Source organism: Taeniopygia guttata, chromosome 4A (genome assembly GCF_048771995.1).
Source record: "Taeniopygia guttata chromosome 4A, bTaeGut7.mat, whole genome shotgun sequence".
Taxonomy (NCBI): Eukaryota; Metazoa; Chordata; class Aves; order Passeriformes; family Estrildidae; genus Taeniopygia; species Taeniopygia guttata.
The window spans coordinates 9,415,675-9,439,333 of NC_133029.1; the positions used below are offsets into that span (position 1 = coordinate 9,415,675).

The 23,659-nt window shown below is 38.6% G+C and overlaps 1 protein-coding gene across 7 annotated transcripts in view; it reads left to right on the forward strand.

Moving 5' to 3' along the window:
• GRIA3 (glutamate ionotropic receptor AMPA type subunit 3) overlaps window positions 1-23,659 on the forward strand; it is a 145,117-nt gene that overhangs the window by 21,218 nt on the left and 100,240 nt on the right. For all 7 annotated transcript variants that reach the window (XR_012055996.1, XM_041716163.2, XM_041716164.2 and 4 more), the window contains exon 3: window positions 12,036-12,275. Coding sequence is in view for 6 of the 7 variants with exons in the window: in XM_041716163.2 (XP_041572097.1) it covers window positions 12,036-12,275 (240 nt within the window). In the remaining variant the exon portion in view is untranslated. The remainder of the gene's footprint in view (window positions 1-12,035; window positions 12,276-23,659) is intronic.

The window sequence follows — 23,659 nt, forward strand, 5'->3', positions numbered from 1 at the left end:
CAATGCATCAGTTTAATCAAATACAAGGGCATGTTATCACAGCCCTTTCTGCTGTCTGCTGCTTAGGCAGTATAGGATTACATTAGATGCATTTGTGTGTGGTGCAGAGAAAGAGGTTTCCTGGTTTGAAACCTTTGTGATGGGCTGCTTTTTGCTGAATGATGTGAATGCTTCTCATGACTATTACACGGGTTCTAACAAGAGATAAAGATTTTAAATTTACTTTGAAATTGGCAGTGGCATTTTCTGGTTAAAATTCAGAATCATTAATCTGTGAAACTGGAGGATATTGTGTGTTACTTTATAAGAAATTAGTAAAGCAGAAATTTAATAAGTTTTTATTTGGTAGGACATGGGTACATTTAAACTGAAGTAAGGCATTATTTACAATCTCTAACTGTAGCCACATATCACAATTCTGTTGTGCATAGCAAGCTGATTTTTTAAAAGCTTTTTTGACAGGCAGCTGAAAAATTAATCGAGTTCATGAAGTGGTTCCACCCATCACTGTGTCTGTGCCTGCTGTCAGCAGGGGCTGCCCAGCTCCTGAGCCTGGTCATGTCATCAGAGCTGGCAGTGACACCCCCCAGTCTCATCTCTCAGATTCTCCCTGTCCTTAGCACAGTTTTGCTCCATGGGTGACCTCCCTGAACAGGTGGTGCTGCACACAAGGGATGAGCAGCAGTGGGGACAGACCTTCAGGGTGATGATGGTCTTCTGGAAAGAGCTCATCCTGCAGCTCACTGCAGAGCTTGAGGAATGGTACAGCCCTGTGGGAAATTGCCTTAAGGCAGAGAAATTTATTGTTGTCTGTCATCTAAAGTGCTGCAGTTGAGCTGTTTGGTAAATTGGATGTCAGACCTACTGTCCTAAAGATACACACTGCCCTTTTGAGACTGTTTCCCCCAACTCTGTACTGCTTTGGGTGTTGCACAGCTGTGTTTCAGACAGTGTTGAGACTCATCTGCTTGTTCCTTGGCTGAAAAAAATATCCCTTAATGGGCTATTAATTAATTAATTAATTCCTAATGATTGGTCAAAGACTGATTAGGAGTTGAACTGTCTAACTGAAGGAAGGATCCACAGTGCATTGCACTTTAGAAATTCATATTTACTTTCTGCCATAAGGATTAGTGTTCTTGTTCCCAAAACCAGAAAAGGCTTGGATAGTGTTGTAGAAACGTTGTTTTGGACTTCCCCTTGTTTCATTTTTCTTCTCCCTTCTGTGTTCACTCGGTAGTTTTGCAGGCCTCTTGGAATTTATTGGGGTACACAAGCACGTTCTTAGCAGATTTATTGAGTCTTGTAAAAAGCCAAAAAGAATAATTTTTTTTTGATACTTCTAATAAAGAGTCAGAATATTTTCAGAAGAAAGCTAATGTTTGCTAACCATATTTCCAGTAGGGAGGAGCTGCAATGGCAATAATGTAATCCAGATTTTTTTTTTAATATTTGTGGTTCTACATTAATTTATATTCATGCTGATGAGACCTCAAACATGGTAAGATCACAGGAGGATTCTCTGGCTTGCATGATGTTTGCAGTTTAGAGTTTCTAACTCATAGGAAGGGCTGTTACAGGATTCTTCTCATTTTCTGTTAACTCTCCTAGTAAGAGGGAGAGGGAAGGAAGGGCTGTATTTTGAAGCATGGATTTGCAGGTGTTTTACTGCTAGGAGAGATTTTACTAAGTTTTAGTAGTGAAGAGATCAAAGAAATGTGGAAGTGTAATGGTGTAAATCAGACTAAGTCATCTTACAACCCCTCATACTAGATGGTAATGCCTCATGGAAGGGCCCCACCAGAGTGAGCACCATGGCAATTCAGATCCTCAGCTCTGATTCAGTGCCTTGAGCAGACTTGTGCTTCAGTCTGTGTCTGCCCAGCAAAACACCAAAGCATGTTCTTAAATTTGTGCATGCAGCTTTGGGATGTAGGACATTAAGTAAAACCTTCAGTGCATGTAGAGCAAGGTGAGCTAAGCTGTGGTTCTTCAGGTGTGTGTGTTCTGGAGAAAGTCAAGTTCTGACCCACACTACCACTGTCTCATGATACACTCAGAGTTCTGATGAGGACTTCTAGGATCTCTTGATCCTACAACCAAAGGGCTGCTAGTCTGGCCTTGGTATGAGGCAGTTAGCTCTTGTTTGTCAGGTGAAGATGTGGGAAGAGCCCTGCTTCTCTATCAGCATCACTCATAACCCTGCAGACCACAGTCTCATGCTGTTGCTAGTGATTAATGAGATTGTTCTCTGCTTATGAATGTAGCAGCATCTTGTAGACCACAAAAAATGCATGTGCACCGTGTTAAAATTTCACTACGCAGGAGGCTGAGAGCAGACTTTGAACCAGTATTTATAGCTATGACACTGTGTCCAAACCCTCCGAGATTAACAAATTATTCCAAAGTAGGTCTGTCTCTCTTGGCCTCCCCTTCCCCCTCTGAAAGGGCAGCAATCACTTAAGAATTAACATGTAGCAATGTGACTTTTCACAATCAGGCTTTTGCTGCACCATTTCCATCAATTTTGGCTTCCACATTATTCAGCTGTGCACCAGACAACTCTTTTGTTATGTGCCAATTAACCCAGCTTGATAAATAGTGATTATGCATAATTCATAAAGAATAATATTCTTGTTGTTTCCTGTAAATAAGGCACTGGCTTAGCTGAGGATGCTGGTCTGTGAATTACTGTCAGATGTGATCATGAAGGTCCAGGAAGCTGGTAGCAAGAAGAATTCTGAGGGCTAAGGCAGATAAAAATAATCTCAACAAAAATACATGGGAGGATGTTTTTGTAAGGGCAGTTGGGATGTTGATGTGGCATTTCTGTAGTTTGTACTTTCAGTGTGAATAAGTCTCTCAGTTCAAGTCCAGCTTTCACTGAATTCCATGTGAACTTCTCCAGTGGTACTGCTGGGTGCTTTATTGGACCCCTAAGGAGCATCTTCAAATAATTTCCCAGGCTCCTGAAACCAGTTTTCACAGACATCCTGTTTCTGCTTCTGTATTAATGGATCTGAAGCCTCTCAGACTGATCAGCTGTCAGCAGTGGAACACAAGGGTGAGAATTGCAAAGCCCCATGAACTTTGAGTGCAACAGGGGAGGAGATACGGAAATGTGAAATCCAGTCCACTGGTCCAAGATGTACTTACAGTGACAGTGCTTGCTGGAATACCATTGCAGAGCCTCCAGGAAAGTGTGAGGGACTGCTGCTTTGGGTAAGCTGGGCTGTCTGTCAGCCAGCACCGTGCTCTGCAAACATGGAGCCAACTGGAAGCCCTCCAGAGCTGGAGGCTGCTTGCACAGCTGCAGGTTTGGCATTTGCATCCCTGTTCTCCTTGAACAACCTTAATCACAACCTTCACCTCCTGGTGAATTTTACCCAGCTCAGTGCTTCAGGTGTGTTGGCCACTTTGCCTCCTCTCTCATCCTCTTTAATATATCCCCACAGGCCTATAAATGGCACCACCTCAGCAGACTCAGCTCATCTTTCATCACACTGCCAGAGCCTTGTTTTGATTTATTGCCTCTCACCACAGTGGCCCAGAATGAAGTCAACTTCTGAAATCACTTAGGAAAGGATGTGCTGAACAAGCATACATTTAATAATATGCCTCTGCCTTTTTACTTCCTCCACACTGAGATGTTCCAGTGATATAAGAAATCCCTTCAGAGTACTGGGGTGCTGGAGATCACAGCTGCTGATTCACAGCTCTGAGGCACAGCATTGCCTTCAGCTGCTCCTTGATTCAACACCACCTTCTGCCTAACATCCCCAGCTACAAATACTGCCCTTTTCTGATGGGTATGATTTTTTATTTCACACCACAAAGCTCTTGCTTTCCCTTAGCCTGTTGTTTAAAGGATTGTTAAGATAGATCATCTCTGAAGTAGGTAACAATAGTGAAATGGGTACTCCCTGGTCTACAACATCTGGTTAAATTCATGTTAAAAACAATTTTTTTAACATGTCTTTTGGTTCCAAGGCAGGGTGCTTAATGGTTTGTGGAACTCTTATTACTTTGAATATATTTACAGAAATATTTGTGTAACTGTGTGTATTAGAATATGCATGTTATTAGAATATTTTGCCTGCTTGTAAATAAATGGCTACTAAATTTTCTAGTGTTATAGCTGGACAATTTTTGAAAGAACAATGGTTTTCATCTTTTCTTCCCACCAACATTTTTAGAAAAATTGCTTTGAAAAATAAGAGATACAGCTACAATCCAAAGTGATCAGAGCAAGCAGGCATGACATATTAAATTAAAAGCCTTTCAAATGGTGCAACAGATGGAAACAAGTTATTTCACTTGAGTGAGTGTTACATATTTGTGTTGCATGCTCTCTGTCCGTGTTTCTGCAGAGATTGGTCACGAAGCAGGAGCTGGATATTGGATGTGAGGAGCACAAATGATCGTTGTTTGCTGTGAATATATTTAGACTCTCCTACAGAAAGCTTTGACAGGTCCCTCACACAGGTGTTAGCTCATCTCCCATGGTTCATGGAGAAGGGAGTGTGTGGTTGTGTATAGGCTTGGCTAAGGTTTCCAGGAAGGGCAGAGCTCAGTGAACTGCGTTACATCCACTCATTAAGTCCCTAACGCTCTCTGAACCTGAAGGAGGCCTGTGCCACAAATCTTACACATCCAGGATGGTGGAGCTGCAGTCAGGAGCAGAGTGTTGGCATTGCACATACTGCTGCTGTTGGCAAGGCATTGATTATCCTGGAGTAGCTGAGCAGAAACATCACTTCAGCAGGGTTTGAAAGGCACACACCAATGGCTTTCCATTTCTCTCCAGCAGTGAGATTAACTGTCTACCAAGAGAAGCTTCTTGTGCTTCTCCTGCAAGCATCTACTTTGGTGTCCAGATCACCATGGGCAGAAAGCACAAGAGGTCACAAATAACTTAAATACACAGCATTTAAATTTGACTTCTACAACAGTGTTACAAAGTCTTCTTTCTAAAAGCTCTTTGTTTAAAACTGTGTGGTATATTTTTAATGGCTTTCTTTTAAAAGAAATGCTTCTTATAAGCAGCTTGTGGGGATGGTGGGATCAGGATGAAAAGGGGTCTGTTAACAGTAGATCACGAATGACCAGGATGGGTTTAAGAATAGAAAACTTGGCTATATCTGTGGTGCCTGGTCTGAGAGCTTGAACTCCATCTTGTATGGACACAAGCAGGATAATGCAGCATTCTGATCAGCAGTATAGTCCTTAAGTACCTAACACGGTTTTTTAAATCATCTTCCAAAAAAAATCAGTTGATTTTTATAGCATATACATATATCTTCTCACCTTTAATCCATTTTAATCTTACACCCTTATTTTATTTCTTTCAAACTGCAATGGTTTGTAATTCAAAATGAATCATGATTATCTGACTCTCAGCTTTTCAAACGGAATGTTCTAATAGTACTCATAATCAATGGTATATTTTTAAAAAATCAGTGTATAACAGGATCCCAGGTAAACAAAATCCTTTCATATTTTTGTCCTGAGAAGAGGCTGACATTTCCTGGAAACTGGCTGGATTGACTCCTGGGTTTCTTCCCCCAACTGAAATATGCCATAATTACAGAAATTCTGAATAGTGAGTGATTTTTCTTTTTTTAAAAATGAAAATCATGCATTATAATTTGGTATGTTTGTGGGACAGAAGACTGATTTTGTGCTTGACTTTTAGCAAGATTTTACAGGAAAAGAAAAATCTTTGGGGTTTTTTTTTTTTTTTAGCTTTGTGGCCAGTAACCTGAAAACAGAGGTAGTTTGGACTCTACACTATCTTAAGTTTGAAAGTAGCTTGGGAGCTAAATGGAAGTGAATAGAAAATAACAATACAACTAGCACTGCCTGTTCCCAGCTGCTCAGGCTATCTGCGGTACCTTCTCAGACCAGAGCAGTTTTCAGAAAGTTAAGCACAGCTTTCTCAGTAAAATCAAGGTTATGTTCAGCTTGTCTTACAGTTTGGTACTCAGCATTGCCTTTTCTATTCACATATTAAACATATAAAATAATATGGTTTTTTAAATACCAAAGCTTTACTTTGCATATACATCAAATTGGCAGTTTGGGCCAGAGGGGGTTTTATCCTGGTTTACTTTTATCTGAGTGAAGCTGTGCTAATGGGCAATTACCCCCACTGTGGCATGTGTGAGGCTTGGTGCTGCTGGTGGTCCCACCAGGTGGCTTGTGTTTGTCATTGCCAGCTGGTATTTTTCATACTCTCATAAAATTCACACAAAAATTTCAGTTTGAAGAGAAGATCCCGCACACAACAAATTAATGTATGTTGTTAAGGTTTTATTTGACCACAGTCATATATATAAAAACTAAAATGTGTAAAGTTTATTGAGTCAAGTATGTCATAAGCAATTGGGCACACTGAAAGAAACCAGGGTTGTGGCAATGGGTTTGTACAGCACTCAGCACCAAGGAACTGTAATTGTGATTGGGGTGCCAAAGTCTTCTTGAAAAGCAGATAAGAAATAAAGATTTCTTTAACAGTGTGTGATGGAGTTGGGAAATGGTGACCAAAGTAATCTTGAACAGGATCTTAACCAGAGTGTTCAAGGATGCTTGGATCTGAACATGTGTTTAGACTTGCTTTCCAGTAAATGGTTTGTAAAATATGAATGGATTAATCCTTATGCCTTTCATTTGCAATTTAATAATATCCCCCTCCTGCTGCCAGAACATGCTGGTTTTATTTTATTTGCTTTCCTAAAATGAAATGCAAACTGAAGTGTGTATATTTGAAGAAGACATTAGACAGAACAAAGCAAGCTGAGTAGTTCTTTATAAAAAGAACTAGATAAAACATTGCAATTTCATCATTGAGAAAATTGATGCCGTAAGTGAAGTAACAGGAGTAAATTATGGTTTTGTTTTGTGCTCTGCTGTGAGGTTTTGAGTTGAGCTTTTTTGTTTTCAGGGGATATTTTTTTTGTTTGTGAGGGCATATCTTTTTCTAGGTAGGATGAGAAGTCGTGTTATAGCCAGTGTCTCAGGAAGATTCATATCCAATTTCAAGTTGTAGCTTCCTTGGTTCTCTCCTGCCCCCAGGAATTTTCACTGTTAACTGTTCCAGGAATAGCTACTTTCAGAAATGCTTCTTTTCTCACCTGAATTTTAAACAATATTTTCTTCATTACAGAATTCAGTGTCTTAATTGAAATGTAAAAGATGGTTTTATTTGCTATAGGTAAATGCAGTTCACTTAATTTTACATTTTTAAAATGATGGGCTTGTCTTTAAAGGAAGTCTGATTGCCTGGAGCCCCCTGAAAGTAGCTCATTTTGCATTCAGGGGCACTGCTGTGCTGATCTCCTCAGGGCCCAAGGTAGAGAGAATTGTTGCTTTTCATTCTATGTATTAAAAAGAAAGCAAAAGAAAGTAGTAGAGGCATTGTCTGTCTCTCTAAGAGGAAGTCTCTATTCTTGCTGTAGGAGGTAATGTTAATGGTAACCCTTGCTTTATTACAACAAGGTCAGGATGGAGCCCTAGCAAATGGCAACTGCTCTGAGTTAGGCTGCATATTATTCCACTGTAAAGCAGTCCCATTAGTCTGTTGGCTGAAGCTGGCAGTCAGAGTTGTCTGGAATCCAAGACAATTGGCAGAAGGAAGTGGAGGGAATAAAATTATTTCACAGCTGAGGAAAACCCAGAGCACAAAACTAAGGAAGCAGTATGAGCAACATGGGATAACGTCAGCTGCGACGGAGCTCCTACAGCGCCTTCCCTCCCAAGAGCTGGGGGAGCATCTCTGGAACAGCCTGACAGTGCCTGGGACACAGGGCACCTTTGTCAGACCTACTTTATAGGAAATTGATACGGACAAAGGGGAAATCACCTGCTCATAAAAAGAGTAATGAAGGAGGAATAATGTATGAGGTATTGTAACCTCCAACCCCTGACTCCAAAACTACCAGGCTGTTGAATCTGGGGCTGAAGTTCACTGGATGCCACAACTGGGAGGACCCTGCTGACTTTTACAATTCAGTCATTAATGATATCATCCAGTGGAAAAGCATATTATGTATTATGTTCCACCAGTAACATATCTCTTTTGTTAGCTTTATACATCTCTTTAAACAAGCAAAATACAAACATACTTGTAAATGTTCCTAGTAGCGCTTCAGTTGTTTATAGTAAGAACTGGAAGTAAAAAAAAAAAAAAGGTGTCAGAAGTTTTGACTTTAGCTTCTAGGCTATAGACAGTAGAAATGTCAGGTCTTATACAACCTTGTTGTGTCAGGAATACTCACAGTCACTAAAACATAGAAAAACTAAATACCATTAGAAAGCAAAAATAAATTTTAAAAATACATAAAACATCTAATAACTTGTGTGAAGTGGGGCGTCTTTTGAGATTCTGGCCTGCAGCCTTCCTGGGATCTGAGTACACAAAAAAAAACCCTATCTAGTTAATCTTAGGAAGTTTCAGTGGTGGGCCTGATTTGACTGGAGGGAGGATAGAAATGCAAGTAAAACAGACATCTGGGTTCATTGGGTTACACTGATGCGTAGGATGGCTCAGCTGTTATTCAGTATGGAAACTAAGATTTCTATTTATTTGGCTTCAGTAGTTGCATTTTGGTCAGTTGGTGTGGTGGTGTTTTTTCTGGTTTTTGGGTTTTTTTAAGTAAATTCTGCTTACCACTGTTACCACTCTGCCTCTGAGCATTTTCCTTCCTTGGCAGGGAACACCAGTCTGTCATGACCTGAAAGTTTCTTATCTTCTCTTGACATGCTTGAGAATTCACAGACTTCTGTCATACCATCACTTCCTCTCCTGGGCATGATGGCATGTGGCAGCTCACTCTGAGAATAAGTCCAGTGTTAAATCTCTATTAATAAATACTTACCTTTCACCTAATGCCAAAATAATGGCTTATCATGATCTCCCATTGGAAAACTGCTGCTCAGGACCTATCTCCCTCATTTGTGGACATTGAAACTCTTTCAGATCAGGTTATAAAGTAACTTGGTTATGTGTTGTCCTTGGAAACAAATGTGCATCCACATAATTAAGAGCAGTTTCGTAGCTCAGCAAAAACCTTTTTTTTATCTTGAGGAATGAGTTTGAACTAGGATTTGTCCAAATAATCTCTTTAACAGCCAGAGTATGTGTTTGACCATTTTTCAAATAGGGAAAAAAAACTCCAATAAATCAACTGTGATTAATTAAGAAAAAATACCAAAATTCTTACTCAAACGAAGGTTGTTCTGATTGTCAGTAGCAAGTAGTTTGTAAAAAGAGCTTAAGGCTAAGGCTTAGTTAGACTTTTTAATTTTTTTCTTGTGGCTGAGTGATGTTAGAATAATAGTGTAATTAAAATGAATGTAATTACACATTTGTTTTTTGGAAAACAAGTAAAAATATGACTCTGGGTTCATGGATATTCTATAGGCTTGTCTGATCACAGAGGAGATTAGGTCACAAACTGTGTGGGAGACCTAATCCTACAAAATTTTAACAAAACTGAGTTTAAAAATGCCAATGAACATTGAGGATTGAGATAATTGGCCTTTTAGCATTTCCTTGTAAAAACAAAGGCTTATTTGCCATTTAAATAGGCTGGTAAAACTAAATTGGCATCCTACAGTGCATGCAAAATAGATAGTCAGAAATAATAAGCTATTAGTAGAAAACAGTCCATCAAAGGGTTAATCTTTAAAATCTGTTGTGAATAAGAGTAGGCAGGTAGTTGCATTTGTTAGAAGATTTTTTTGGTAATTTCCCAAAATCAGGAGGAAAAATAATTGCAAATACACCGAAGACAAAATCAGAGCTCTCGCCTCCATGCGAGCAGCAGCTCTGTGTTGGCTCTGAGGTGTTGCTTGGAGAAGGTCCTGCTTAGGTTGTTCACAGACTGGTTTTTTTCTCAGATTATTCACCAATTGACAATGGGCACTTTGCATAAACAAGCACAATCAATATGAAAATAAAGTATAACTCAGTTGAGTCACAGTTCAGAAGTGTTCCTTAGTCTTACACCTGATAATAAATAATGGATGAATCCAGGACTATTTGAAATGCTCTTGATTTTTAGGATCAGGAGACCTTTGACAATGTTTGTTTACATTGCAAGAAGGGATGATTCCTGGAATACTTGGTTTTCTCTGCAGTACAGTATCTACATAAAAACGATGCCATTAATATATACATGAAAGAGGCTTAATCTGTGAGGTACAGGCTCAGTGTATGTGAGGACACTCACTCTATTAATCCCACTTCACTGATTATTCCTATGGAATTAGCAGGTTTACACACCATTTCAATGATTTGGAGACTGCCAGACTTTCTAATGTAATTTTTGTTGTTCCCTTTTTTCCATCTGTAAGTTAATGCTTTTTATTTGTTACTTCAGCAGATAATTTTTTATGGTAGCTTTTCGGCTTTATATCCTGCTGGTATGTAGTTTAATGAAATGCCTTTTTAAACAGTGTATTTAATTCCTCAGTCATGCCTCTGGGAATAAATTCTTACTGTATTATAACTTCTTTTATATCTTTTCTTTTCTGTGGTTGATAACCTCTGCAAACTTTCAGAAATTACCACCTCTTATTTCCTTTCTGTCTCACCAGCTGCCATTTGCTGCTGGTCATGTCCTGTTACACTGGCTTAAATACTCAAAGAGATTCCTTAACAGTGTTTCTAGTTTTTGCATCTCGAGCTTCAGGAAGAAAATCAAATTTTCATGCCTGACTGCTGATTTTAGATGTTCTCCATGATGCTGTGTCAAGGACCTGATATTGTGGAGAATCCTTTTTAAAATTACTCAAACAGTTTTTAGTGATCCTGAATGGTGGAAAATGTGATGGTATTTCAGAAGTAGCAATGCTGTACAATTCTCTGTAGAAGTCATGTCTTCCTTACTGGTAATTACTTGGCTTTTTGCAAAGTTAAATATGCAGTGTTTTTGCAGAAGTGTTTAATGGATGTCTTCATTTACCTTTTTTTGTTACAAATGGGCCTTGCTCATCTCTGGTCAGCACTGGTATGATTAGAAGTGTTGCTGTGCTGTGTTGTATTGCACTTGTACAGTCTTTTTATAGTCCAGAGCCCCAGCTCACAGATCAGGCTCCCTTGCTATCTGTGATGCAGACTCCCTCCATGGAAAGAACACAGGGTCATCAGAACTTTGTGCTTCTCCTACAGAGCTGAACAATGAAGAAATTCTTTTTCCTGCAATGCCCATGAAGCTGGCCATGTTTACAAATTGAAATACTTTCATTTTTGTCCAAAATGGTCATTGTTCAATCTCTATAAAGAGTGGGAAATAATGAAGTATTTTCCCAGATAAGTACACGTGAAAAAAAAAATCATATTTGTCTGCATTTTGGTTTTTTTCTGATACAAGATGGGTTCCTCAGGACAGCAGAATGGTTAATGACTAAGAGCCTTCAGCTTAAGGGATATCAGCTTTAGTCCCATGAAGCAACAATATGTGCTCCTCATTTGTGTTGTACTCTGAAAGATTTTAACACTCTGTTAAGAAGATACCATAATTCCTTACTGAAAAAGACCACACAGATTTCAGAGTTGTGGACTATAAAGGAATAAAACATCCAGATTTCTTTGAATCAGATCTGAATCAGTTTTGGATACTAGGGGAGAAAAAAACCCCTTAACATTCTGACTTTAAGGCAGGCCTGACATTTGTCATGTAGCTCCTCATAGAGCTTTCAAGGTGCTACTCAAGGAAGGAAAGGCATTTTACAGACAGGTAGTGTAATCCCATGTTTATTTTTAAAGAACAAATAGAGATTAGTGGATTGTAGCAACACATGAGAAAACATCACCAAAAATAAATGTGTTCAGGCCAGTTTAAGTGCTACAAAGTTGGTACAATTGGTTGCTGCTCTGAAATTAGTATATATTATCTCATTAATTCACTTCATCTGTTGCATCATATAGAATAATATCGAGAATGGTTGGAAGGCTTACCTCAAATATACTTCGAAAGTTTGATTGTATTCATTATATATCAGATTTTAACAACCTTGTCTGTCTTTTTTAGTCTGTTCACAGTTTTCCAGAGGAGTTTATGCCATCTTTGGATTCTATGACCAGATGTCCATGAACACCCTGACGTCGTTCTGTGGAGCCCTCCACACGTCCTTCATCACACCCAGCTTCCCAACAGATGCAGATGTGCAGTTCGTCATCCAGATGCGGCCAGCACTGAAAGGAGCCATCCTGAGTCTCTTGACCTACTACAAGTGGGAAAAGTTTGTGTACCTCTATGACACAGAACGGGGTAAGCACTGTCCTTTTGACTGATTTTCTGTTTCATAGCTTGCTCTGAGTACTACCAGCATCAGTATGTGCAGCCCAGTTTCGTTGGGATGTAGGCAGAACTTTGTGATGGTCCTAGAAAACAAGTTTGTTCTGAAGGAGCTGAAATGAATTGATAAATGACAAGGAGGCATCTTCATGTTACTGATAACTTTTAAGGAGATTGTCTGAGAATAGTGTTAGCAGAGTTAGCAGTCAGCTAGCATGCCTAGTTTCCACCAACTGCAGACTCCACACTGTCAGGGTATTTGAGTCCTTGCAAAAGAAATAAGGTCAACACTATGAAAAAGGCTGATAAGCAGGACCTTCTACTGTGTGTGCATTGCAAATCCCACACCACTTTACATAAATGCAAATTTCTCCTGTCACTGGACAAAGGCAATCTCTGCTAAGATACATTCTGGAGACGTCTGAGCATATATTGTGTAAGAGCTCTGCTGGAGTCCAGAGAAGAAAGTGGGGAAAGAAAAAGAAGTTTCTTGCCTAAGCAAGCAAATACTAATCCAGCAACAGGAACAATGTAACTCAGCTGTGCTGGGCTGGAGAAAAAATTCTCTATATAGCTCACATTCCAGAGACAAATTGAGATATGTGCCAAGAATGACCAGAGTTACGTTTAACTAAGTGGAAGCATATTAAAACCAGTGTGTTCACACTTAAGCCAATTGTTAACAACTAATAAGCAGAAATGTAGCAAAAATCTGTCAAAGAAAATCTGCAAAATCTGTCAAAAAGGGATCTAGACATCAGAAACCATTTTCTGTGAGGAATCTTTCAGCTGCCACCTGCTCTGAGTGTATTGAATTTGCTGAATTTCCTATTACAGATTTCACCTGGGTAGCATTTTTTATATCAAATAGATGTGCCACTGCCCTTCTTACCAGCTTTATGATTTTTGACTTCAAGAAATTTTTCAGATCAAAGGGATCTCAATAAAGACAAAGAAGCTTAGATTCTGTTCCTGGCTCCCATGACAATATTTCCTTAGGCTACTGCATATTGTTAAGGATCAAGTCTTCAGTGGTTTTGCTTTTCATGCTGAAGAATAGTAGCATCACCCAACGAAAACCTAAAAAATCATGAATTGAAAAAAATTAATTTTCAGTCTGATTTAGGTGAATGGCAAGCATTTAAAATGTTTTGAATGATTTGGAGGTGTTAAAGATTTCTAGCACTGAAAAACACTAGCTGTGAGTTTTAGGAAAATATGGTGAAGTTAAGAAAGCCTTTACTTCTGAAATCTTGTAAAATCACTACCTATAGATCTGTTTTTCTGGCTTAGTCCACTTTAAAATCAAAGCTCCTGTGAATGAGCAGTTTGAGTAAGAAAGGCTTATTTGATGTGGCCAAATACAATACACTTAGTGTGTGATGCAGTAAAATGCCATTAGTTCCAGGATGAAACTTATCATGATTAAGGCTACTAAAGTTTGCTTTGGAAAGAGTTTCACTAGTCATTCAAGAAATTTGGCACTTTAGACTGGGAAAATAATCTAAAACAATAAGAGTTTCACTAGAACTTTTCTAGATGGCATGACTATCAGACTAAGTGAGATAACAGTGAGAGTCAGGAGGAGGGGAGGCTTGTGACTTCAAACTTGCATTTATTTGCAGTTTTCAGTGTGTGCAATCTTTAGGTAGACACAATCTGAGTTTATTGTGCTGGCTAATCGCTTTGGAAAACTTCAATCAATCTTACAATGAGTAAACAAAATCCTGTTGTGAACCTCCAGCATCTCACAATGGTGTTAGTCTGGCCCTGTGTTATGTCAGCCATTCTGGCTGTCAGAGTGACAATTCTGAGTGACATGACAGTGAAGGTCACTGTAGGATTATAAAAGGTAGGACAGGGCAAGAAGATAAAGGACAGCTGTGTCTTTAGCATGGAAGAAGCATCAGTACATATAAGTAGCATGATGATGGACTTTTAAGTTGTTTGGTATAAACTTATATCTTACCTGTTCTTCCTAGTTGCTGCTGTTTGGTAACATACCTATTATTTGCTAAAATGGGAAAAAATGAACAGTTTATTAGCCTCACTTACTGCTGTTTTAGTTTACTTCATAGAAACTCGGTAGCCATCCTATCAAGAATTTTAATTCTTATAGTATTATAATAAATTAGGAAGTTTACTATAAGAGAGATACAGGAGAATTGGGTACTGAGAAATGGAAGTTAGATTCCTTTGAGGAGTGTAAATCATGTGTGACCTCAAACATTTGACAATTCCAGTAAGTTCACCAATTTCTTGTGATAGACCTTCAAATACAAAAAAAATCCCCAAAAGTTTGGACAGTAATAATGGGGAATGACTGCTTGTGTCAGGTAGTGAATAGACTGTACATATTCTTTTGCTAAGAAATGCAAACACTGGAGCTGTCCCAACCTTTAATAATTCCTGTCTTAGGTACTTAACTGCTTTCAGGGACAAACACTGTAGAGAGAGTGTGTTGAGCAGTTAATTGTCAGTTCCTGAAATAAACTATAATTTAAATAGTGTGTTTTTAGGAATATTATAAACTCACTGAGAACCTGAGAAATCACTAAATATTCTACATTTCTTTCTTATATTCAGTATTATTTATGGTCTGAATTGATGTTGTAAATAGCTTTACCATATTCTGCTGAAGTGGAACACCACCATGTATGAAACATTGCATATACTATTAATACCACAGCATGTTACACGTGCCATACAAAACTGAATAAAGATTCTTGTGGTTTATTGAACACTTTTTGGTTTAAGTTTAGGAAAATGCAGCTTTGTAAAATTGTTTTCTTTTTGTTCTTTGCAATCAAGTTGTGTAATTGTATGGTTTCAATATGTACAATACTGTGGTGTTTGGCTCCTGCAATGAATACCAAAGATAAATCTTAAACAATGTAATAAAATTAAGATGTATAACTACATAGGTGGTGAAGCTTTTAATCAGTTGAGTGTGTACATTGTATATACTTACATTCTTAAGTATAAAATAATATTTTCTGTTGCTATGAGATGACTGCTGCAGATTGTGCTATCAAATGTATATTTATGTGAAGGTGTAAAATTCAGTTTCTTAAAAACTGCTAAAGCACATAGGGAAAGAAAAGGTGAGATTCATGAATTTCACCAGCAAGAATTATGTCTTATAATTGTTAATTTCAGTTGATAAATTTATTTTTCTATGAAGAAACAGAAATTTAAGAGAATTACCAAATCACATTTCTCCTCTAGTACCACCAGGAAAAAATCTAAAACATGCTTTGCAGAGAGCAGTGGTGCCTTAGGAAATGGCTGCTAAAGGAAGCAAGGACATTAAGTGGTGTGTAGAAGAAATAATCATATGTTCATTTAATGCCACATGCTTTTAGTTCATGTGAAAGGGAGAGGCAGGGTTGATTTCTGTTTGTGTAAACTCACATCAGTAAGTTGACACTGCTGGTTGCTGTGATGTGTGCAAAATATCTGATTAATTGTATGTGCTAACTGCCTCAGTGGGCTTCTCTGCAGTAGGACTTAGACTAATTAAGATTATGCCAGGATGAGGTGAGGTTATGTACAGAAGGCTATTAAGAATTTAGGTAGAATTTTCCAGGAAAGTCACCTTTTGTATCTCATGCTGAGGATTATGTTTCATCAAAACCCTCAGGTTTATTTTCAGTTTTCAGCTCTGTCTCTTCTCTTGCTTTGCTTTAAATTAGCTGTTGTTCCACTGAATTCAGTGAACTGAAGTAACAGTGGTGTGATTGTGGGCAGAAGTAAACTTGTGGGTTTCATAATCATATTGATGTTGCTTGAAAGTATGAAATACTTCTTAATTATAAAAATGGTATAGTGAATTGTAACACTGAAGCTTTTGTTTATTTAAATTTTCATAAGATTAAGTAACATTTTGGTTTATTTTTTCCAGAGAAACACAGTTTTGTGCAGATTGTTTGCTTTCCATCTGTCAGTGTAACACGGACATTTTTTCCTAAGTTTTTTTGATTTGTCATACCTACTGTGCATGAAGACACTTATTTCTGTCAGGCAGATCATTTAAACAAAACAACACCAAGTGATTTCTGTGATTTACGTCAAGTCTTCAGGTCATAGGAATCATGACAGGAAAGTGGCCAATTGTGTTTGTGTCATGCCTTCCTACTCAATGGCAGCTCAGTCTGGACAGAGGTATAGAGACATCACAGGTTTTTTTAGCATTGTAACCAAAGCCCTCACTAAATTTGAAGTACTTGTCATTTGGTTTTGAGTTAGTCTATCAATAGATATATAACAAGACCTGAAGTCAAGGGGGAAAAAAAGCCTTAATAAATATGGTTATTGTTGGGTAATTTTTTTTTCATTGGCTAGCAGTGGCTAGATGAAGGTTGAGGCAGGGAATTGTTAATCTAATACCCCAGGTTATTTGGCTAAGGAGTATTGAAAATGTCTGTTTTAAAAGCAATTACATCTTTAATCCTTACTGCTACCGAAAGACAAATGTTTGACTTGAATGTAATGAATAGGTAAGGATACAGAAGGCCTCAAAATATAGCTTCAGAAAACATGACCAGTCCTAATTCTTCTAAATGCAAAACCTCCTGGTACTCTGCTGCATAAAGAAATGCCAGGTGAAAAGACTGGGGAGGGGAAAAAAAAAGCTACAACTGGATGCTTTTCTATGATCATGTGTAAGACATCAAATTGCCTTAAAATGAGTTCAGTACAAGGCAATGAGGTCTGATTCCCTGCTTCTGCTGAAGACAACTCTGTTGAGTTCTGTTTTTACAAAATTAGGTTAGTTATTTATCACTATCAAAGGACAAGACACTTCTGTACTGCTTTCTCTGGAGAATGGGAGATTGGAGCTGATAAAAGAAGTGGTATGTAGAACCAGGCTCATTACAGCTTCCACAAAATTAAATTGCTGGATTTAAATTTTTGTCAATTAAGTAAAAGAGTTGCATTGGAAGTTACTCATACGTAGAATGTAACTTTTTTTTTTTTCAAAACATGGGGTAGGATAAAATTTTATGGAATCTAAAGGATTGTGCTTTAATACTTGGTAGATTCCTAGGGATTTTAGAATGTTGGGTTCTGGTAGACCAACTTTCTCCTGAAAAGAGCAATGAAGAATGGAAACTAAGAGAGTGACCGACTCCTGTTTATAAGCACCTTCTGCCAGCAGAGAAGTGCAAAAGAGCTCCTCCTTCCACATAGCTCGTTCCTTAGACTCTGTATTGTCTTTCTGCATGTCAGGAAATTTTATTTTATTATAAAGATCATTCTTCAATGAAGGGGAAAATAAAAATAGTGGTAGTAGCTATGCAAGCATTAGTAAACCCTGAATTTGGCACCTGCTGTTCAGTCAAATGTCAAAAGAATCGATAGCTGAGCTGTTCGTTAACATGTTTATTCTTCAGGGCAGGGGAGTTATCCCACTAACTGAAAAACTTCTCTGAATCCCTTACATAAAGAAAAAAGGGATTAACACCAGGTTACATTTTTCTCAGAATTAAATGTGGTCTTGGTCTACTTGAAAATTATAATTCTTGTTTGTGAATATGTTTATACCTGCTTAATTCTTCTCAGTTTTGACAGTGAGGTTGATGCATTGAGTTTTGTTTACACTTTCAAAAGTATGAAAGGTTCTAAAATTTTGATATTTTCTTCTGTAAATGGCAGTCTGTGGTGAAGAATAAAGCAACATACAAAGCTTGTTTGGGAGCCTGTAAAATACCAAAAGTGAACACAAAAGGGAGGGTTACTGCAAACTTTGATTCTTCTGAGTTTTTTGGCTCTTTGCAGGAGTGTTTTGTGCAGCAGTCCAGAATCATGGGATTGACGTGGAGAAGAGAGTATCAATTGCTGGCATTTAGGTAGCTATGTAGATAAGGTGTTTCTTTCTCCTTTCCCACTTTATATAGTGTAGAGTCAAATCCTGGCAAGACTTCCCATGTCACAGGACCAGGTGTCACGGGCCTTTACATTTTAAGATTTATGTACCCCAGTAACTGCCATACAGAAATTTTATTCTAGGTCAAAACCAACTTGCAGCATGGCCACAAATGTGGCATCTTTTGCATGGCTTTGCTTGAAAGGATGTAGCGTAGTTTCAGCTTTTCATGCTCTGCTACAACAGAGAACGCACACAGTGTAAAGATCCTTATGATAGACTATCCATTATTTAGATTTAAGGAACAATCATACTCAATGTACTTATATGCAATAGGAAAATGATCTATTTCTTCCACTATCAGCCTTTTGGGCATGAGTGATTTTACCATCTTATAATACCTAGAATTTATATTTATATAGGGTTTAAAGTCATAGATATTGCTTAGAGATGTTTATATAAAATAAGTAATTTAACCTCACAAGGAGGCAAACCTTGACATACTTATTTAGAGCACATTGTTTCATTGCTTTCAACAGTGTAATGTATGAACCAAAGATCTATTCAGAAAACAAGCCAGGACCTTAATTGAAATATTTCAGGATTACTTTACTGTTTGATTTTACTGCCTAAATATGTTCGGGAATAATCTGAGTCAGAACAGTTAAATCTAGCTTTTGATGATCACTTTCCATTTATTTCTTCTGAAATCTCTGAAGTCTCATACCAGCTCCTTTTATCTTGGTCTCTGTGGTACACAGATACAGAAGAAAGCCCTTTCACTGATCCTTGCCCAAACAAGCATTGAGACCCTGCATGGCAGAATGGATGTTGGCCGGTTTTTAGGTGGACTGAGAGCCTTAAGCATTTTTCTCCTGATCTTCCCCATTAGCTGCTATTTGTTTAGCTTACCCCTGGTAATCACTTAAACTGTTTTTCTAGCTTATGAACAAGAGGAATGGATCAACCTTGAAAGTCATCCAGCATGAGATGTATCATGCTGGCAAGATGCAGCTTAAGACCAGCAGCACAGCATTGATGGGGGCATTCTGCATGGCAGCTTTGTGTCTCTTTACAACAGTTGTGTACACACAGTGGGCTCAGTTTGGTGTTGAGATGCCCGGGCCCAATGCCTGAGCATCCCTTGAAGCTGTTGGAACACGCAAGTGTTTTCCAGCAAGAGGAGTAACTGCACATGTACAATATATTTGTCTTGCTCCATGGAGCCTCAGACAATAAGGAAGTGTGTCAGCCCATTCATAAAGAAAAGGATATTATGGTATTCTCATATCCACATTCACACTGAGTGTGAATTCAGTTGTGTTTGAGAAAATGTCAGAATCTGTCTTGACCTTATGTGAAATCAGGTCATAAACCTACGGCAGAACATTCTGGATACAAAGCAGGAATGGTCAGGTTCAGGATAAATGATGTCTGGAAGTCCAAAGCAGGATGTGTCCATCCTTGTGGTCCTAATGAAAGCAACCAAACCCCCCCAGGATCATGGGCTGAGGCCCTGAATATCTTCTGTAGTTAAACAGGAAAACCAGCAGCATTGCTACTCACCAACGCCTCGCAGAGATACATCTGCAAATTATTGTATTTATAAACTGAGTTGGGTAAATGCATGCCTTTAAATATTTATCTTTTCATAAATATGCATGTTTTATCAACTTTTGGTAGAGCTGTAACATTTAGTTTTTTCATTGTGTGTACAAGTAAATTAAGTGCAGATGCTTTTGTTCTCAGTTGATTTTATGCCCGCAGCAACAAGGCTTAAATGGTCAGAATCTCACTTTTCCAGATTTCCTGAAACAAAGCCAAAGTTTCACCAATTTCCAAGTGGGGAGGAAGGGGCTGAAAGATACATGAGAAGCATTGTTGGCCCTTTTGCTCTGAAGCAAAGGCAGGGACTTGACACAAAGCCAAGGTGATGGACAGGCTTTGCTTGGAACCAGAGGAGACAAGGTGGAATTTATGGATCCTGGGAAGGAGATAGGACTTTTTAGACCTGAAAGGAAGTCTGTAGAAAAGAAAACCTGTATGCAAAAGACTGAGGGTAAATTTTTATCAAACCTATTTATTTAGTCCATCTTGCCCAACAGATCTAGCAGCATCTGAAAGTCACTTTTCTTGAGTTCATTATTTTGTATCTGTATATGCAGCACAGCTTTAAAAGCTGGAAGTTTTCTTTGGTGTCTTCGGTATATGGATGCTCCAAGAAAGGCAGGCTGGGTTCACCTGGGAACTTGGGCTGATTCTGTTAATGGAAGTAAACTGTATTGCTGACTTAAAATCTCCATAAGGCAGTTGGTACTCTGTGTGACTGAATAAAGCAACACTATTTAATACAAAATCAAGATGAAGCAATTTTCAAGTATGTACCAAAAAGAGATGTGTAACATTGCATTACTTTGTGAACTTGACTTCTTCAGTGCAGTAGCATGTTCTGGTTATCACAAGTTTTCCAAAGGTAGGACATTTTGACACCTTGTTCCTTAGTGCATTTAAGATGGCAGTTATTTAGCATGTTAGTATTCTTATAAGTTTTCAAACGTCACCATCTTTCTCTGGATCTTGACTGTGTGTTTGCTCTTCCTGTGCATCTTTCACCTAGAAATTGGTATTTCTTACCCTGAGTGACAATTGCTACTGGTGGCCCGTGGTATTTATGGAAGAAGGGCTGTTTCTTATTCACAATGAGGGAACAGGTTCCCAGCATACACTGGGAGAGACTACACTCTTCTTTGAGCTTGGTGTGGTGGTGAGAAGATGATTTTCAGCTCAGGAAAAGGAAGCATTCACTAGGTGAAGAACTTCTGTGGAGTGAGCACAGGCTGTTGTAGCTTAATAGAATGACTGTAATAGTTGGAAGTAGTAGAAAACACCAAACACAAAGGAGATTTCTCCAGTGCTTGAGAAATATATGAGTAAAATGGAGTATCTCAATGAATTAGTAAATCAAAGCTGCTCCTTCCATAGAGTGGCCTCAGATGCTCCAAAACAGCTTCTTGGATGAGCAGTGATATGCATGTTCTTTTCTCACTACTAGAAGAGAGACTTCATATGCAATTTGAATTTCTTTTGATACAGAACTGTGCCATGCTGGGTGAATGGTGTGTAAGAATTTAGCTTTGTTAAAGCCTTTGTGCTTTTGAAGTGGTTTTCATTTGATGGTCTCAAAGAGCAATGAAAGAATGTTGTATGCAAGGCGTTCCAGTCCCATTTTTCAGATGGAACATTTGATGTACTGATCAGCAGGTTAACAACCTGGTCTTCATCTCCTTACATGTATGGAAATACTTTTGAGTTGAAAGCACTGTGAGCGTTGACTTAAGAGATGTGCAGAATGTTGTGCTGGAAGTCATTGGCCATGGTCACTAATGACAAGCAGTTTTTTGTGCTCCTGCACAAGAATTCCTTAAATTTTACCATTAATTTCCCTTTTCACCTAGAAAAATACTTGAGCCTTTGAAGGTCATTATGAATTAGTTAGAAGTTTTGTATTTAAGGCAGTTATTTAAAGATGTTTGCCATGGAGTTTATATGAATGAATCCATTGGTTATGTCTTCAGTGCTTTCCTTCATCTATGACACTTGGCCATTTTAGGTGCAGTTTCTTTTTTCAGGCTTCAGAGAATTTACCAAACTAGTTTGACCACATACCTTTTTCTTTCCAGAAAATACCAGCTGTTTTAGTAAGCATAAAAATTACTTGAGTGCTTTGTAGAAGGAGAATAAATGTGAATGTATTTGTGACAAACCCAGTCAGCTACCAGGTAAAATGACCTCATATTGTATTTAGGTTAAGGAGTGTTTAAAGGTTTTTTCTCTCCTGCAGAGATAGATTTTTCTCTGGTTTCTCTTGAGACATTTAATATCACACCTTTTTTTCTTTTCTTTTTTTTTTTTTTTTTTTTTTTCAATTCCCCTTCTTGCAATTCAGACTAGGACAGCATTTCAGGAGGTATATAAGATTTGGTAGTACAATGGGATGAAAAATAGCTCCATAAAGTGATTAAGTATTAATCTCTAAAGAAAAAAGTTTAAATTTCCTGACATGAATTTTATACTCAGTAACAAGTAATTATTCATTTCTTCAACTCAAGATGCATAGCTTTTCCTGGCCACCTCTTTTGCTTTGATTCATGATGCAAAGAATCATCAGGAGGGAAAGGTGACCTGAGGTTTTATTCCTCCTCAGCCTGAACTCATCGTGTTCACAGGCTGCTGCTTTGCACTTATAAGTATTTCTGACTTACCTTGGTTGTCAGCAGCCCATGGAAACAAATCAGCAGTCAATGATTTGCACAGCTTAGCAGCATTATTCAGGTCCCTCTTCAGTTTGCTAAACTGAACAGAGTTGTCATCTTTTACAACAGCACAGTATCCCCTTTAATGCTGAAGTGTTTCTCCTTCAGTACTTAGGGTCAGGTTCCCCATGCACCACTCCACCATGCAGGTTAGCCCTGGAGCCTGGATGTGCACGTGGGGTAGATCTGTGCTCCTTGCAGGTGGCGGGGATGGAGCCTGAGCAAGGTGCTTTTCCCAAGGCATAGCTCAGTGAGCAGTGTGGGCTGGTGGGACACAGCTGAGGGTGTGAGGTATTTCACAGGGCAGAGCTGGGCTGCTGGGGCACAGCTCGGGTCTATCCCGTGCCCCATGCAGTGTCTGGTGCTGGAGCTGTGAGTGCTTGGGAGCTCTCAGCATCCCAGAGCTGTGCTGGCACGTACCAGCAGCAATCTGCAAAGGTTAGCACGTGCAAGGCTTCTTAGGAGCTTCTGAGGTGTTGTTTGCTTAGGGGATGTTTTTGTCAATGCTGATAGCAATGATTACATGCAGGGAATTGTCAGGGCTGTGCACATATTAGGTGTAAAAAGACTACTCTTATTCGCATAAAGTGCTAATATCTTTATAACATTTCTACTGTCGTTTATGGAGTTATGAGTTATTTCTCCATTCTGTATTCATGTTCAGAAGAGCAGTAATTCATTTTTGGTGACTCACATATTGATAATCTGCCCAACAGGTTATAAAGGAGCACGACCACTCTGCACAGTGCACTGAGTCCTCCTGCCCAGGGCCTAATACACATCCAAATTGCTTTGTTCAGTTGTGGCATTTTTTAATTGGCACCTATGTGTGGTGAGCGTTTAGCTGGGGCTTCTTTCCCCTTTGCAAAGTAAAAGACACTTCTGGTAATTCTGGCTTAGCCTAATGAAAGGCTGTTCAGTGAAAAGCCCTTTTACTCCTTTCCTGTTATTATGGCATGGTGTACAAAGCAGTCTAAACACAGTGGCTCTGAGCTGTTCTTAAGCTGTCTAGCTCTCACAGTCATAGTTAAGAGGACTCTTCCAGAGAAGAAAATGCATGGCAGTGGTCACTAAATATTTTCTCAGGGTACCTTAGAATATTTTAGACACTCTGAAGCCATTAAATAAATATGGCAAATAAAGCAGACATCTTCAGGTGTCTTTTTTAGCAAAGA